The 12,982-nt window shown below is 44.2% G+C and overlaps 1 protein-coding gene across 3 annotated transcripts; it reads right to left on the reverse strand.

The window, feature by feature from the left end:
• Positions 1-134: 134 nt before the first annotated feature.
• Positions 135-5,604, reverse strand: SIKE1 (suppressor of IKBKE 1). 3 transcript variants are annotated; one of them, XM_075115196.1, is made up of 5 exons: positions 5,025-5,329; positions 4,865-4,970; positions 4,174-4,316; positions 1,912-2,025; positions 135-1,555 (listed from the first exon to the last, which is right to left on the reverse strand). In XM_075115196.1, exons 1-5 carry the CDS (start codon positions 5,181-5,183, stop codon positions 1,466-1,468), a joined length of 612 nt encoding a protein of 203 aa, XP_074971297.1. In that variant the 5' UTR covers positions 5,184-5,329; the 3' UTR covers positions 135-1,465. The 3 variants fall into 3 exon arrangements, with proteins under 3 accessions (XP_074971297.1, XP_074971299.1, XP_074971298.1); XM_075115198.1 differs by having other exon boundaries at positions 4,865-5,604; XM_075115197.1 differs by having other exon boundaries at positions 135-1,575; positions 4,865-5,329.
• Positions 5,605-12,982: the final 7,378 nt, after the last annotated feature.

Consider the following 12,982-nt stretch of genomic DNA (forward strand, 5'->3'; position numbering starts at 1 on the left):
ATGCAACCTTTTTTCATCACTGTAGTATTTCCTTCAGGCAACGTACAAATTAGAGGGGGTGCGAAGGGCTCGGGTACATGCAGAACAGACAGAATTATTCCCAGGATTCACAAAAGAGAATACACTTGAGAAAATACTGCCCACTGGGGTTTTTTTATTCCCTCTTAAACAATTTCTAATAGAAAAGGATTGTATACAATGCTCCTGTACAGAGATCCCTTACATCTACCAAACAATCTTGCTGGACATTCCAAATGGTTGCAAGAAAGTGTGTCCTAATAAGCACAGGCCTGTAAATCACCTTCTGCATCTGACAAGATTCTCACTTGGGTAAAAGTGGCATAAAAATTTAAACTGACATTGGAAATGAGATGTTTATTGTTCTCAGAGGATTATTATTTGATCACAGGTAAGAACGACAAATTTTTATATAAAAACATCGTTAAAACATCACGATATTGATAAATTCCTACAACACTGCAACTCTAATTCCACTCAGTAAAGGATTCTGCAATAACTATGTAACATCTGTCACTAGACTTACCTGTGATGTAACATTAAAACATGGCTACATGGTTGGTTTTGGTTTAGTTTTGAGGCAGACCTCCGCTCACTCCTCCTGAAGTCCAAAGTGGCGGGAGGCCAAAGAGCTTTGATCTGAAAGTGCTGTGTTGTGTGCAGGGTTTGAGCGCACTGCCTTCAGATCAGAGCTCGCCAGTATCCACAAGCACTGGTAAAGCCGGAACAGGTCTACCCATAAAAAAAAATTAGTCAGATATGCAACATCCTTCAAAAGCACACAGGTGTCAGAAAGGGTCATCTACTCTGATTCTTCACCTCTGAATCAAGGTGAAGTATGCTCCTTACAGGAGTTACGACTTGAAGTGCTCTATCGGCGCTCTGCTGTTCTCTTGATGCGATTCTAGGCAGTTGTCCAAGAAGCAATCTAACCCAGCCAAATCCTGAGTGTTAGCTCTTCAAAGCAAAACAGCTCTGCGCACCTGCTTTGTGCGGGCAGAGCAAAATGTGTACCTACCATTTACAACACAGTTTTTGAATAATCTCTTATTTCTCCTATCAAATGAAATAATGACAACCTGCATTATGTTCTCTAGCTACCGACGAGGTGGATTTAAGTGCCATCTGCACAGCTGGAATTATTAACTAAAGCTCACAAAAATAACAAATGGGAGAGGAAATAAACTATCACAAGGGATTACACATCATAAATACTTCATTGTTAAGCATCTGTATGCTGCAATTACCAAGACAGCGCAGCAACGCAAGCCTTTGCCATCAGGAGTATGTAATTTCAGAAAAATGCAGAGAAAACAACCCACACATTTTGAAAGAGAAAACAAGCATACAGGGAAACCCCTGAAAGAACAAATCAGAACCCATCCTTGTAGGGTAGTTTCATAATAGTCTCTGAAGTCAAGATTTGTAGATAAGGTTATTTTGTGACCTAAGCTTCACAGTCAGGCAGATCTTCTCTCCCCACCTCAAAAGATTCTTTGCTGATTGACAATAGTTCACGCAGCTCTTTGTTCTCAAGCTGCAAAATCAATATTTTTGCTGAAATAGAAATGAGCTAATTCACAATTAAAGGATGATACTCTTTAAATAACCCCACTCCTTCACAGCTAAATAAAACACTGATGTTATAAGCATTAATACAGTGCTAGCAAGAAGACGACCACATCATTTAAAGCTTGTATTTTGCTTCTGACTGCACATAAACCACAAACTTCAAGAACCTGAAAATAAACAGATCTTGCTCTGCGTTTCCTGACCCCACCCCCAAATTTTTGATTGTTACAATTCCCTGACCCATACAAACAAAAAAAGTCCAGAGTGAGCCTAGAGACGCCCAAAGGCCGATCTACCCTTAGGAATTGTATCTGTTCTTACCTCCAACTGAGCTAGTTTCTCCTGAACTTTAAAGAACTGATCATCATCGACTTGAATAGCTTTTCTCATCACCTCTCCCATCTCACATATTCTGTCTATTTGACTTTCAATTTCCTGAAAGACATAAAAGTAATATATTTAATATGTTCAGGCAAAAGCAGCAGTAATAATTTATCCCTTCTAAATCAATTTCTTTCATTTTCTTAATTTGGGACTATTTTCCTGTTTTGAATGTTAACCCTTTCCTCCCAAGCACCTGCAATCCTTTCTAACTCGTGCAATATCTACAGATGAAAACGTAGACCTTATTGTCCCCTATCACGAGCCATCAAGGAAGACAGTGAGTAGAATTACATCAGTCAGCAAGATCAAGTGCCCTTACTAAGATGGAAATTGCTTCCACGTGTGACAAGCACTGAGCCAACATATTCAGGTTCTCGTGAATATGATTAGTATCCAGGGAATTTTATATTGCTTTATTAGAAAAGCCTGACTCTGAATTTACAAGAATGCCTGATATAAAAGCAAATGAGATTTCAGGAGTGAGTAACAGTGTGAAGTAAACAGCCTCATCTCTGAAGGAAGCCAAGCAAGGAAACTAAAATAAGTAAGACCAGAGCCTCCCGAGGCAGTTTTTACAGAATCTGCCTAGATAGAGCTCTAATCCTTTGAAAGATGCATTTTGCTGAAGCTCAGAAATGCACATAAAACAACCATTGAAAAATTCCAACAGGTAACGTAGCAACAGTTCCTGTTTGACAAGCATTCCATTTCAAAATACAGTATTTAGGGAGGAACTCAAATGTGCAAACACAAGAATGTCAGTAATTGGCAAGAAGTAGCAAGACAAGAATTTAGAAGCTTTTGAAGCATTTTAACAAGCACTTTGGTGAACATCAGATAATGTTATAGGGTGGAGTTTGTTTTCTCTAAGGGTCAGTAGTTATTCCACCGCCTCTAGAAGATACATGTACCACCAGAGAAGATAACTCAGTTTTTAATTCCATTATTCGGAAAATACGTAAATAAATTAGAGCATCTAGGAGAGAGCTGGAGGAACAAGAAAGACTTAGATAGCTTAATCTGGGAAGAAACAATGACGGGTTTTTTCCTAACCAGAAAGATGGTTATAATAAGAATATAGCTCTTTAAAATATATTAAAAGGTTGTTGCTATTCTCCAAGTGATGGGTAGGAAAAAATTCACAGACCTAATCTGAAGTACAGAATATTTTGCCTGGATATTGAGAGAGCCTAGGCACATCCCATCAAACGTTCCTCCAGAGCCTCTTCAGTTTGCATTTCCATGCCATTAAAACGCAGCACCAGAGAATAATGTTAGAAGTTCTGTTCAAATATTAAGTGCTGATAAACAGAGCAATTCCTGCACCTAAGCAAGTACTGGGAGCAAGACATTGCTACGCTACTTAACTTCAGAGGACCTAAGCAACACAAAACAGAGAAGTAACGAGTTGCCACATATCAGTGCCTTTGCACTGGTGTATCTGCAGAGAGTTAGGCTGGCTCTGATTCCAATTGAAAAAATCACAAGATATGAGATGTCACTAGCTTCAACCAGCTGGCTGTTCTCTAATCACATAAAAATGCTTTCTAACAAATGCCTAACTTAGAGATTTAATGTTATTAATATTGTTTACATTAGACACCTAAATGTAAAACAGGCAGCAGTTATCAGCAGCCACACCTCAGAGTTCTGTAGTCGCTGCACCCAACATGGACAAAGGGACAGTTTTAGGCCATTGCATGGAGTATCCATGCAGTTTAAAAGCATTTGGGAGTGATGATTTCTTAATTAAACATACTGCAGCTCACAGAGATTTAGAATCCTAGAATGTCCTGAGTTGGAAGGGACCCACAAGAACCATCAAGTCCAAGTCCTAGGAGATTCTTGTCTCTTTGTTACAAGTACCGAGCACAATAACAACTCTGATGTCTTTGATTTTACTGTAGAAAATCATGTGCATCAAGTTTAACCGAGGGAATTTACCACCTAGCGTGTAAAGAACAAGCCTTCACCTGGGCCGTGAAAGGGTTATGCTTTTTCAGTGTCCTCTGTGATAACTGTTACAACCTGTATGCTGTAAAACGAACAGAGAAAAAAATACCAACAAAGAGACAAGAGTTTCAGAAAATGTATTTTGGAGCAGAGAAGTTCCACAACTGGAAATAAAGGTGGTACGAAAGCAAGCAAGAGACAGGGAAGAGGAGTCTCGAGCCCTCTTCTGTCCCCATCCCCTCTTACCAAGGAATTAGCCTGATGAACTTTCAAGGCTGGTTCTGTATCTTCACCTTTCCTCCCTTGCAAAAGCTGTAGCATCTGCTTTCGGTATTTGCTCATGATAAGCTCTAATGCATCTTGGTGCTCCTCCAGGGAGATCCATAGCTCTGCAAAATACAGCATGTCACTGCCACAAGCTACAAGCTATTTTCACGCTGACGACAGCAGACGCCCAGAGGCACTCGGCAGCACCTGCTCGCTCGATTAGTGCTACCCCACCGCTCCGCTCGCCCCGGGCCTCCGGCCGGGGGCAGCTGGCCGGCCGGGGCCCTCGCGTAGCGGGAACCCATCCCGAGGCCGGGAGTCACGTCCACGCCGAAGCGCCCGGCCCCGCTGACAGACGCAAACCCGCCGCGCCCCGCGCTGAGCCCCCCGCGCCCGGCCCACGCAGCGCCCGGCCCCCCCACCCAAAGGATGCGCTGGGCAGGGCACTGTTCCAGCACGCCCCGGGGCCCTCCGCACAGCACCCGGGCACCCCGCACCCCTCCGCACAGCACCCCCGGCACCCCCCCCCGCTCCGAGTTCTTACAGCGTACCGCCCAACACTTCGGCCAACCCTCCCCCCCGCCAACACCGACCCGGCCCCCGCAGCCTGACCGCCCAAGGAGCGCGCCGCGGCCCCCCACCGCCGCTCCCCACCGCCACGCGGGCTCACCCCTATTCTCCTGCTGCAGGTCGCGGATCTGCGTGTTCTCCTGGGAGAGGAGAAGGTGCGGCCGCAGCCGGTTCGGGTCGGCCCGCTCCGCCGCGGTGCCCTGGCCCTGCAGAGACACGGCTGTGGGTCCGCCCGCCCCCCGCTCGCCGCCCGCTCTCACTTTCTCGGCCCAGGCCGCGCCCGCCTCCCTCATGGCGGCGACGCGCTGGTGCAGGACGGCGGACTGGTCGATGAGCGACTCGGCCGCCGTGTCGTGCTCCTTCAGCCGCTCCAGCAGCGTCTTCGCGTCCGTCAGGATCTTCTCGATGGTGCAGCTCATGGCGGGGCGGGCGCCAGCAGCGCTCCTCACCTTCACGGCGGCCCCATGCCCGGCGGCGCGCGCCCCCGCCGGGCGCGGGCAGCGTGAGCCAGCGGCCCAGGGACGCCGCCAGCGCCCTCCGCCGCCGCTTCCGGCCCCGGCGTTCGCACCGCACGTGCGCAGGCGCGGGCCGGAGCGCGAGCGCCGCTCGAATGGCGCGCGATGGCCGCGGGCCGCCAGAGGGCGCCCTCCCCACCGCCAGAGGGCGCCCCCCGACCACAGCGCGCCCCCCACCCCGCCGGCAGAGGGCGCCCCGGGTCCGCCGGCCGCCCCGCAGCCGCCCCAGGCCCTGGTGCTCCCTTCCCTGCGGCGCAGCTCCGGGCGGCGGGGACACCCCCCCTCCAGGGAACCGGCGCCGCGAAGCAGCCGCACCCGCGCAGCGCCGGCGCCCTCGGGACGTGCTTTTCGCCGCAGCAGCCCCGCCGCGCCGCGGCCCTTCGGCGCGTGCCCTCAGCCGCGCTGCTGCGGAACGCCGCGTCGCGCCAGGTGGAAAGGCTCTGGTGCAAGGAATGCTGCTCTGCGCAGCGCAGCCTGTTTGCAGAAGGGCGCATACCCTTGACCCAAGGGGGTTCTGGTTATCTCTTTAAAAAGTCCCTTAAACAGTTTGTGATAAATTCTGGGCCGAGATCTGTTGAGCTGTCATCTTATCTAATATCCCTGTTTGTCCCTTTTAACAGTAAACATCCTCTACTCAAGTTAAAATAACAAGCTTTGTAATGCTGACTTGCTTCTTTGATACTTATTTGCTAACCAAAGCTACCGTTAGTGATCTGTGATGCCCTTGACGCTTTGCTTAACTTTGTGCCACAAAGCTTTTTCAACGCTACCGACTTTATTAATAATGTTTTCAATGATGATGTTTTAACAGGACTCCCTTTGTCTCGAGTCATCTTTCAACTTTAAATCCCCGTTCAGACAGACACGGAAGAAAAATCTAGGATGCTTTATAAAAGTTTCTTTACGATCCCAGAGATAATCAAGCCTAGTGCAGAGTGCTGAGTAAGATAATTTTATATAAGCAACAATTTCAAAACATTCATACAACCCAGAAGAGAATAAGCAACTGCATTTGGAGTATTTAATCAGAATCAGATTAATCAGTAAAGTATGAGATATATTTTTCCAAACTTTGGAAATCACAAAATCATGGAATTATGGAGGTTGGAAAAGACCTCCAGCATCAAGTCCAACCACCAACCCAACACCCCAGGCCTCCTAAACCACGTCCCCAAGTGCCACGTCTACATGGTTTTGGAACCCCCCCAGGGATGGTGACTCCCCACCTCTCTGGGCAGCCTCTTCCAATCCCTGACCACTCCTGCAGCTCCCCTGATGCAGCTTGAGGCCATCAAATGGAAAGCAAATGCAATGCTGCTTTATAGTAACTTGTGGGGAACAGAAGGTCTAGACCACGCTTTACAGCAGGTTTTAACTTCTGGTACTTCCTTATTTTTCTTATTAGAGCATACTAAAAGACACCTTGTTATCAGAATTCCTTTTTCGTAATGGGTGATTCACAAACATTTGGAAAATGGCAAATATTACAGTGCTTACATTCTGGTTATGGAAGAAGTTGGCAAAAGACCACCCCAGCCTAATACAGGCATGGCATCCACAAGCTGTGGCCAGTCCTTGTTTCCCCTGTCCCGCCGTCTGTCCCCCACTGGCGTATCCCCAGCTGACCCCACCTGCGCGGGTCAGCGCCTGCTCTTGCTGCACTCTGCCCACACTCCCGATGCCGCGGCTGCGTTAAAGCCTCTGCCAGTACACCCATTTTTGCAGAGCCTTGAGCAGCCACACAGGAGTAGGCCTGATACAGCTACGTGGAATGATATATGTGTACCAGTTCAGTAAGTTCCCATTTTTCACCTTATTCAACATAAGGAAGCTCCGTAAAAATCGAACATGCAATCTCCAAGATTCCGCTTAATTCAGGTTTTCCGCAGGGAGGCACTCAATGAGCCGCTTCAAAATGCAGCACTGGAAATTCCAATGCATATCTACTAGGAAGTCAGCTAAAGGAACACCCTGTTTGTGCAGCATGAAGGATCACTGCACCTCAGCAGAAGCTGCACCTGGATTGTATGTCTGAATCGCTGGCCTGTTCTGCTCCTTGCGCTTATGATTTGATACTCACTTTTCCCTGGCTTCCAAGATGACATCCTGGCCTTTCATGACAAGCAGAGCCAAGCAAGGCAGACAGGGGCCAGCACTGCTATATCAGGCTTTCGTTTCAGGATCAGTGCAGTCCCTCTGTGGGATTCTGGCTACTGGAAATAAAACTGCAGAGTAAGGAGATGGAAGTCCATTATACTGCCACCACACAGCACTTAGTCTTGTGTTCTCTCAAGGATGTGGCTCGCCCCCTCTCCAGCAGATCTTTTGACACAGAATCATTTGTTCAACTTCCAAAGGACAGCAGAATAAGCTAGCGTGGCGCCAGGACACAGATCGGATCCCAGTAGGACAAAGCTCCTTGATTTAAATGCTGGGAATGCTTGTCACCAAAACTTCTAGTATGTAGCAACAGAGCTTAAACAAATCAACAGATGAGCATTTTCTGAGTAGTGGTGTCTTATAATTCCTTTGGCTTATCACATCAATTCTGTATAAACTGAAGAGAATGTATAAATTTGGCTTCTCAAACTTTTTAGTGTTTAACTTCCATTCGATTAAACACTTATGTATGTGTACAAAGTGAAAAATGAGGTTACAAGAGGTTAATGCTTTAATGCTTTTAATAACTCTTAACCACATGGCTGTATTTTGTCAAACAGAACATGGATTTGTTCTAGCAGGAAAAGTATACGCTAGCTAGAAGCATGTTGAGGCTCTCCAAAACAGCAAAGCTGCTACAGAACCAAAACCATTTCTAGGCCATCTTTGAAAAATCATAAATAGTATTTCTGTGATGGAATAAATACACAGCATTTCTGAGTACAGCTGAGGAGGTTCTTGCTCACAGCAGGAAAATCAAAAAGGAAGGAAATCTAGACAGGCCAAAGGCACAGCAGAAGTAAAGAGACTGGTAACAGACGCAGCACAGAATCCTGAGCACAGCACAGGATCTGTAAACCTGGGACAAGTTCAGGCGTTGGTACCGAGGATGTCAAAACCACGTGCAGCAGGTAACACCCGTAACTGGCCCAGAAACGGGAGTGGAGGAGATGAGGGATAACAATGCACAGAGGAACCAATGGGCAGAAAACAGCAATATCTGAGACAGATTGAGTGGCATCTAAATGCTGGAAGTAGATAAAAAAGGCACATTTCTACAGCAATTCTTGGATTTCAGGTAAAATCCCGTTAACAGTAAGTCAGCAGAGTTTGAAAAATTTTGTCTGGGTCTCTGAAAGCGCAAGTCTCGCATAGTAATGCAGCAGGCATTACCTTTTCAAAAGCTGAAGGTGGTATTTCTCATTTCCATCAGAAGTCCTTCCCTGAGTGTCTAACAGCCAAATATTTCAGCAGCTACCACGTGTTTAAAAAGCAAAACAGACTTCTCTCTCATAGCACACACCCTAACACTTTTTGACTGCTTGCTTTTAAAACTAAATGATGGTGTTAACAGAGTCATCAGCTACTGCCACAATTTCACTGGTATTGCCCTCAACAAAATCTGCAGCACAGAGACTCACAGACCAGGAAGCCAAGTGAATCCTCTTCTTGCACTTCCCAGCCTATACTTCAAGGTGGATTACTGCTGCATAAGCCAGAGTTGTTCTGTGACAAAAGTTATTACCAAGAAAATTAGTCTTAATGTTCATCTTAATTATTCTGCTTTGATAAATCTCGAAGAGTCACCCATTTCACCACAGCATTTACATTTATGAGTCTAATATTCTTTTTACTATTAAAACAAATGTCCTTAAGATGGAATCCAGGCTGGAAAAAAGGGACAACATTATCATTGATAAATGGATATATCCAGCTATTTCAGTCTCTCAGCAGCAAGACTCCATTGCTGATAAAATGCTGACCAACGGATTCCACAATAATTATTTTGTAATGCTTAATACAGAGTGTCAAGATATTCTGCTTTATGGAAATTGGGCCCAGGACTTGGCTTCTCTTTGCTGTACCTACAAAGAAGTACAGTCATTTAGGAACCTCGATGCTTAAAGTTACATTTACAAGTACTGCCTATGAACCATCGATTCTGAGATCATTGCAGGAGATTGTCGTCAGCCTTTAGTTATCTTTACTTTCTTCCACATTGTGCCTTGCTGAATACTGAGGCACTGGAGCATTTTACTGACAAATCTTTGTCTTCCTGCCAAAGGGAAACACATAGATTTGGCACAAGGTATTGAAAGGTGGAGATGTAAGGATACCCATACATTTTGTTAGTGTTGAATAGCCGGGCTTATTATTAGCACCTGTTCTCCCTCAAGGCAGCGGGACTGCCCTGCATACCAAGCTTAAGGAATGCCCAGAAGGAACAGGAACATTTTGTAGGCTGTCTTGAGATTTTCAAATAAGTTTAAAGCAGTTTGACTCTTTCATTTGAATTCAACATAAGTCAAGTGTTTAGCTCTTCAGGACTTGTGAAAAGCCTGTAAGCAAATGCATAGCGAAACCCACCAACAGCTTCATGGTTAAGTAAAAAAATCAGTCTTAAAAAGATCAAAATTGTTTTTCCTCTCTGGTCCAATACAGTCTCCCATTATTCCCCCCCATGAATTCATTTGAGAACTTAATGACTGTGCTCCTTTAAAAGCTACATGTAGGGAAGACAAAAGTTTTGCAAACTAGCGCTCAAAGGAAATGACACACGAACCTTGTTGCTTGAAGCTACAAAAATTAGTACGTTTAAAATGTACAGAAGGGGTGAAGTACCGTGTGAACTTGCAGTACAAATAGATCTTTTTTAAATGTTTTGTTTCATCACTGTAAGTATAACATTGGATCTTAAGCACTTCAGTCTGGCCAGGGCCCCTTCCAACAGAGGCCATACATGTATGAAGAAAACAATAGTCCCTGACCTACCACACTCACATTCTTAAGTTTCAAGTGAACCAACCATGGTTCTCGCTCTGCTGCAGGCAAAATAGGCAAACAAGGACAACAAAACAAACACAGGTTTCTCAAATTTCTAGGTGAATTACTTTTTAGGCAAATAACACCACAAAATAAACCAAGTCATCTTTGACAAACAGTCCATGCCTCTTCTGTTCTTTGCAACCATCCTCATACCCGATGCCGATATAGAGTTTAGTGCCGTTCCCACACAGGCTTCCTTCGCCTGTCCTCAAGCTTTGCATCCAAATTGTTGGTGAATGTGCTGAATACAACAAGGGACATTTTCCTACTACTGTAGCTTCTGGACCTGATACTACCTTGGAACATGTCATCCAATAATCAAAACCACCACGTACAACAGATACGCATCCTATTCAAATTAAATCTTTCTCTCTGCTGAGAGTCAGGAGTGCAAGACGCCACCAACCTGCAAAAGTGTGGCGTTTCTCACCCCGGGCTGAGGCTCATCCATGCCATGCAGAAAGTCCTAACAGTGCCAGAACCTCTGCGCCTTTTGAAGATTAATAAATAATCCAGAAGAGAGGGTGAACAGAAAGCTTGCAGTTTTCTCACGAGCTCCTTAACAAATTGCAAATCCAAGTAGCTCACAGAACACAAAATTTTTGGCATGTATTTGTCTGCCAGTGTATTTCATGCCTCTAAAACGTTTTATTTCTCCAAAACAAAAACAGGTAAAGATTACGTTACATAATTTTAATAAATGAGCTGTATTGTTAATACTTAACTTACTTTCATATTGTTCAGAACAGTTTACTAACAGGAGAGACCTAATCCTATAATGAAATAATCTATTTTACAATATAACCTTTAACTCACATATAACAACGATTACCGTAATTAGCAATTAGTTTTGCAAAGGCTCCCAATTGTTTAGTATTTGACTCTTGCTTTCATCATTTAATGATTTACAGTAATGAGCGGGAACATCGGTATTTTGTACTGAAATGGCCAAAATAGTTGTCCAGGCATCATTGCCCTCATGTGACAGATCTCAGATGTTTTTGTGAAAAGTTAGCCAAAAGCAATAGACAATGCCATCACTTCTGTTTCATTTTTATTGAAAAACAGCAACAAAGTGACCGTAATGACTTGTAGTCAGAGTCTCAGTAGCTTTTGAAGGACTGTTACTTTGCTGAGATTCTGCCCTTTGTTTAAGTTTTGTTTGACAAATGCTTTATAAATGAGCAGAAGAGGTGGTTTATGTTTCATTAATGAGGCTGATAGTGGTTAATTACTGAAGTTACGTAAACAATCCAATACCAGATCAAGCCGAACGGGTCAGTTATGTAGAGAAGATCCAGCTGGAGTAGATATGACTTCCTTTAACTATTCAGATACCAAACGTGTTAGAGAGATCTAGACTCTCTAGTTCAGATGAACAAAGAATTCTGCTTAGCTTGAAAATGAATTCTCTCAACAGGTATCCATCTAGGGAAGCTCTTTCTTGATCTGCAGTTTCAGGACTCATCAAATTCTTAGACCTAACTCCATAACACGACATTCCGTGCAGATTAGACCGCATAGAAGCTCACGGTTTACACAAATGATGGAGATGAGGCTGAAAAAGCAGCGCAATGCAAGGTGTTCAGGTCAGACCGATGTCATCAGATCTGACTATTTTCTAGGGAAAACATGCGTGTCCCTTATTCTCCACTTCAGTGGCACTTCTAGATTTTGGTTTATGACATGAACTTGTTCTGCGAATATTTTCAGGCTGTACGTATGAGTAACATTTTGTTTACTCATCTCTAGCAAAGCAGGCTTGAAGTATATGATTATTTCCTTTGCCCATTAAAAAGGCACTATGCATGTTACTGATCAGAGACTCATCAGCGTTTTACAAAACTGACGTATGTAAGGAAAAATAACAGAAAATAGAGCTGGAAGAGATCTCAAAAGTCCTTTCTCCTCCTTTACAGGTCAAAATAATTCAGAGAGAACAATTCAGAAGTTCTATCAGGTAGCCCAAACCAATCTTCAAAACATTCAGTGACGAAGATTGGACAGGCAACTTACTCCAGTGCCATTTTTACCACCATAATTGCTTTCTCTAGTATCTGATTTAAATCTTCCTTACTCCTAAATAAGCTTTTTATTTCTCGGTTCTTTACAAGCACAGAAACCAGTTTATTTTCCTCTTCTTTGCAGCAGTTCTTTATGTGACTCAAGTGGGCCCTCAGGTCTCCCATTTTTATTGTTAAGCTAAGCTTTGAATAGGAGAAGTGATCTGTTAAAATAATGCAAATATATGTATTTAACAGGGAGGACCGGTCACTTGGTCTGAATCACTGCACAACCATGCAAAATAGTTTTATTACCACCACAGCTATGAAGATGGCATGTGGGTTGGAGTAAATGACCGTGGGCTAATACTTACTGTGGCACTGCAGTTAATTTCTACTACAACTAAGTTTTATGTTATTATATACTTATTTTAGAAACTGAATTTACTCTGAATTCACTAGGTTTTATAACACTAAACAGAATGGGGATTAGAGACCTTCTAAAGCCCTGGGCTTCAGACATAAGTTTCCTGAAGTCAATAGGCTTTAAATACCCACGTCCCATAGGTACATTTGAACAGCTTACCAGTACGGTATCTTCTATCAGAAAAAGTACTAAAAGAAGTCAGTGGTATTTAAAAGCTAAAAGCAATATTTCACAAACCTCTGTTTTTCCAACTTCCATGAAAAAGGCTGAAAAGCTGGATGAAAAAG

This window comes from Phalacrocorax aristotelis, chromosome 21, assembly GCF_949628215.1.
Source record: "Phalacrocorax aristotelis chromosome 21, bGulAri2.1, whole genome shotgun sequence".
Taxonomy (NCBI): domain Eukaryota; kingdom Metazoa; phylum Chordata; class Aves; order Suliformes; family Phalacrocoracidae; genus Phalacrocorax; species Phalacrocorax aristotelis.